Raw genomic sequence first — 4,942 nt, forward strand, 5'->3', positions numbered from 1 at the left:
ACCTGAAACCCATTGCTTATTTGGATCTGAAATGTACCCCCCCCCACCATGGCTCGTGTGTTGAAGGCTTGGTCCCCAACGCAGCAGGGTTCAAAGGTGAGGCTCTTGGAGGTGATCGGCTCATGGGGGCTCTGACCTCATCAGTGGATTCAATGGTGGGTGGATTCCCTGTGGGGGGCTGTTGTGGGGAGCCCTTGGAGGCCTGCCATGAGAAATGGGGCAAGGCCCCCGCAAACTGAAACTTGAGACCAGAAACCAAAACTGATCTTTCTTCTTTTCTGTTATTTTTCTTGGGTATTTTGTTACAGTGACAGAAACCTCAGGAGCATCCCTGCGTCGTCCTCCTCGCTCAGTCCTGCAGCTCAGGGCCTGGCCTCTTCCTTAACATCTGGCCTCGGCTGATCTGCACCCCTGTAGGACTCCGTTTTCGCCTCCATAGAATGGGGGTGCTTGCAGCCCCCACAGTGGTGGGGCTGCCCAGTGTCCCTCTTGGAGCTCTTGCCACCGTGAACTGGACCTGCCCCTGGCCGGGGTGCCTTGAGTGGCGATGGGGACAGTCTGGAGGCCTGGGATTGGGGAAGGAGGAAGTGGATTCCGGTCTGCCCCTGCTGCAGGGCTCTGGGCCACCCATGGGTGGGGCAGGGGTGGGTCTGCTGGGCCGCTAGGAGAGGTCTCTGCTGGGTGCCCCCTCTCTCCTTCTCCCCTGCTTTCCAGAAACTTCTTTCAGCCTTCTTCCTCCACTTCCCATTCTGGGATTCTTCTTCTGGTGTCTTGGGCTCAAGGGGGCTGGAATTTGGGCGGGTGGCAGGGTCCCCACCCTGATTCATTCTTGGTCTGGGCAGTGGTGGGGATGAGGACACCCCGAGCCCATTCCCCATCTGCAACTTCAGTGGAAAGGTGCAAGGAGTTCTGGGAGGAGGAGCAAGAGAGAGTCTTGACGGAGAGAAACAGGATAGATGTGGTGACAGGGTAGGAGGGAGACGGGACAGAATAATCGAGACAGATTTAGAGGCGAGGGGACCTAGAAGTGGTCAGCACGATTGAACGGCTTCTGTCTTGGGCAAACTGCTTCGCTTCCAGCCTCGGTCTCCTTTTCTGTAAAGTGTGGTGCTCTGAGCTGGGTGCACCCCTGCAATCCCAGTGACTCGGGAGGCTGAGGCAGGAGGATTGTAAGTTCAGAGCCAGCCTCAGCAATTGAGCGAGGCCCTAAACAACGTAGTGAGACCATCTTAAAATGAAAAACAAAAAGGGCTGGGGACGTGGCTCCACGGTAGGGTGCCCCTGGGTTCAATCCCCGGTAGCAAACACAACACAGAGGGTGACCAGCGGTGCCCTGTGTGCTGGAGCCAGGTCAGTGGTCTCTTGCCCACCAGGCAGCCCGGAGGCTCTTCGTTTGTCTTCCCTGTTCCACCCCAAGTCACTGGGCACTTACCATGTACCTGGCACCCTGTAGAAACCCAGGATAAAGCAAGGGACAAGTGGGCACCATCCTGTCCCTGGGAGCCACCCTTCCCCATGATTAACTGTCACTATTGTCATATCATTTCAGAGCCATAAGCTGGGTCTCTGTGCAGCTGTCCTCAGCCCAGGGCAGGAGACTCCAGCCCAGTGGGGCCCCTCAGGACCCAGCATGAACCCCACACTTCTGCCTGCCAGGAGCGGGGAGGGTTGGCTGGCTGGTGGCAGTGGGGGGAGCCCCTGGCCCCAGCCCGGGTTTTTCTTATGAACCTGCCTTTTCTTACAGCTCAAGGGGAGCCACAGGGCAGCAGGATCCTGCAGTGAGTGCGGGGGCCAGGCCAGAACCAGGGCCTGCCCCAGACATGCCAGCTTTGCCCCAGGGCCAGGGTCTGTGCCAGGTGTGGGTGATGGGAGGGATGAGTCACGGGGCCTGCCCCACCCAGCCTCTACTTAAGGTCCCCCAGCAGCTCGCTGCCACCACCGCTGCTGAACCACTTGCCAACCATGTCAGGGAGCACCGTGAGTCTAGGGGCCAGGGTCGGGGTGGGTTTGGACACAGGCTCCCTGGGCCAGGAGGGAGGGCCGAGGCCTGGCTAAGGCCTCCAGTTCCAAGGAGAAAGTGGGTAATGCACCTGGGAATTCCCCAGGGTCATGTGTCTGGGCGGACAGTCCTTCCCGGTGATCTCTCCCTGGTCCTGGTTTTTCTCTTGAAACCTTTTTTCTCTGTCCCACCCCGCCACTCCCCTGCCTCTGTCTCTTCTCTCCTCTTTCTTTCTCTGTGACCCTTTCTCTTGCGCTTCCTGCCCATCCTGACCCTGGCATTTCCCCCTCTCTGGGTTGGTGGACCCACTTCCGTCTCTGTCTCTGGGTTCCCAAGCCCCCCCATATCCGGAATCTTGCAGAACGTCCCCCATAAGACCTCTCTGCCCGAGGGCCTCCGCGTGGGCACCGTGATGAGTATTCGAGGAGTCGTCCCTGAGAAGGCCAACAGGTGAGACCCGCTCAGGAGGAAGGGGTGGGGACTCTCCAGGCTCAGCCCTTCCCCATCCTAGTAGCCCAGAGAAGGTGCCCCAGGGCGTCTCTGTCCACCAGAACCTTGGAGTCTCCTGGGGGACCCTTTTCTCATATTCAGAAATCTGAATCTCATCCACTGGATGCCTGATTCTCCCTAAGATTCTGGGATTTCAGGGCAACCTCAGGGTTCTTAGTGAGGTCCTAGGACTTCCATGTCTGAGCCTCCAAGACTCTGGAATTGTGCCTGGGCTCCCAGAATCCACCTGGGCACCTGGGAGGCCTTGGCAGTCAATCCTATGACTCTCTAGATCTGGGACTTCAGGCCTTCTGGGTGCTCTGTAAATAGTGGGGACCCTGGTACTGTTCCTAGTCTTTTAGGAATTGAGAATTTCCCGGCAATCTCCTGGGAACCCGAATCACTCTGGCCATTAGTACCAGGACTCGTCGGCAGCTCTTTGGAAATAAGGGGGGCTCTGGCCTGAGCACAGGGACCCTGGTCTAGGGGGATGTGTGCCCAGGAATCCCATAAACGTCATCGGAATCTACAATCCGTGGCCTTTAGTTGGCCTCCCCCCCTCTGCGGTGTGTGAGGATTCTGGTCCCTGGAAATTCTGGCGGGGTCTGGAGAGGGGCGGTCCCAGCACAGCCTTCCCTGAGCGGAGCCCTGTCGCCCACCGTCCCCTGCAGGTTCCACGTAAACCTGCTGTGCAGCGAGGAGCCCGAAGCGGACGCGGCCTTGCATTTCAACCCGCGGCTGGACGCCACAGAGGTGGTCTTCAACAGCAAGGAGCACGGCGCCTGGGGCCGGGAGGAGCGCGGCCCTGGCCTCCCCTTCCAACGCGGGCAGCCCTTCGAGGTCCTTCTCATCACCACGGAAGATGGCTTTAAGGTGCGGCTCGGCGACAGGGAAGTTCCCCAGCAGAGCACTGGAGTCGGCTCTGCGCTGGGGGACAGCTTGGGAACACTGCCAGGAAGGGGCCTACGCAGACCCTCTCCCTGATTGGGCCACTCCCCGGTGCTGGGCGGTGACAGGGCCAGGGCGAGGTGGACAGAGCCCAAGGGGTGGTGTCTTGCGGGGGTGTGTGTGAAGTGACCCAGACCAGACATCTTCCACCCTACTCGGGGTCAGTCGTGCCAGATGTCCAGGCGTAAAGGCCGGGAAGGGGAAGAGCCAGGGAGCGGCTTGGGGACAGCGACTAGGATCTAGTCTCAGCCGAGAGTGGTCGTTGAGACCTTCCCCAAGGCACCCAGACGCAGAGCTGGAACTTGAACCTGGTGTCCCTAGGCGGAGTCTAACCCCGACCCTCTCCCCCAGGCCGTGGTCGGGGACTCCGAGTACCACCACTTCCGTCACCGGCTGCCGCTGACGCGCGTGCGCTTGATGGAGGTGGGCGGCGACGTGCAGCTGGGGTCCGTGAGGGTTTTCTGAACAGAACCCAGAGCCTGGGGTCGCAGGAGGCCGGGAAGAAGGATGGAAAATAAAGTATTAGACCCCAGTTCCTGTGTCCGTGTCCTTGCATCTGGATGAAGAAACGGGTTCAGGGGCGAAGACCGCGCTTCAGGGTCGCGCAGGGAACCCGTGTCCTAAGCGGGGTTCGCACCCGCACCCGCTCGGGCAGGGCCTGTCTGCTGGGGCGCAGGAGGGTCTCCAGGTGGAGAGGTCGGTCCTGCGGCTGGTCACGATGCAGCATTTTGCAAAGCAAGTCCCAGGTCCCGGGGTCGGAGTTAGTGCGCTGGGTCCGGAGCAGCGAGGGGCTCAGCCCATCACCTGGCACCACGTCGCGGGGCCAGCGGACGCCAAAGTGGGTTCATGAGCAAAATGGGGAAATGATCACTTGGGCACCCTGAAACCACGCGGTGAACGTGTGCATGCATGTCCCCAGCTCCTCTCTCCCGCCATCTCGTCTCCCCCGGCCCCTGGAAAAGCCGCCGGCGGGCGGGGCTGGGAACCCTGGTGGGCGTCGCCGGCTGCGCGCTGCGCCGAGTCGGGACAGGTCTCAGCCTGCGCGTCCTCCGGGCAGACGCGACGGCTGGCTAGGGCCCCGCAGAGCGGCGGGGGATGCGAAGGCTGGTGTAGGGTCCCCACTGCCAATCAGCACACGCCCCGCCCTGCCAACCCCCCACGGCCCGACCCCCGCCCCACCCCGAGCTGTGACCCGCGGGAAGCGGCGCTGAGTGCACCCGGGCCCCTGGCGCGATTTCCAGCGTCCAGGGCCGCGCTGACGGTCCCCTTTAGGGCGGGCTGGGAGAGGCCAGGGCCACCGAGTGCCCCGATCCCTGCACCTGGGCGCAGTGCTCGGTGGTGGCTGCAGGTCTCGGCAGCGGGAGGAGCGAGGCCGGAGGCCCCGAGGAGAGATGGCAAGTTGGGTCTGGCAGCCCAGCTTCGGGAATTTTCGTCCCAAGCCACGCCTTGGAGAGACGCGCCTTGGGCTTCGAGCCCAAAACCTGAGCAACAGATGACGGTCCCCCC

The 4,942-nt window shown here is 61.6% G+C and overlaps 1 protein-coding gene across 1 annotated transcript; it reads left to right on the forward strand.

Moving 5' to 3' along the window:
• LGALS7 (galectin 7) lies at positions 1-3,969 on the forward strand. Its single transcript, XM_081275667.1, has 4 exons — positions 1-1,977; positions 2,361-2,449; positions 3,160-3,361; positions 3,788-3,969. Exons 1-4 carry the CDS (start codon positions 1,963-1,965, stop codon positions 3,899-3,901), a joined length of 420 nt encoding a protein of 139 aa, XP_081131793.1. The 5' UTR covers positions 1-1,962; the 3' UTR covers positions 3,902-3,969.
• The last annotated feature ends 973 nt before the right edge of the window (positions 3,970-4,942 follow it).

This window comes from Spermophilus citellus (genome assembly GCF_964194105.1).
Source record: "Spermophilus citellus genome assembly, chromosome: 18".
Classification (NCBI taxonomy): domain Eukaryota; kingdom Metazoa; phylum Chordata; class Mammalia; order Rodentia; family Sciuridae; genus Spermophilus; species Spermophilus citellus.

Coding starts and splice junctions, on each gene's coding strand:
- LGALS7 (XM_081275667.1), top strand. Junction 2,450..3,159: donor GTCCCTGAGAAGGCCAACAG/GTGAGACCCGCT, acceptor CGTCCCCTGCAG/GTTCCACGTAAACCTGCTGT. Junction 3,362..3,787: donor CCACGGAAGATGGCTTTAAG/GTGCGGCTCGGC, acceptor CCTCTCCCCCAG/GCCGTGGTCGGGGACTCCGA.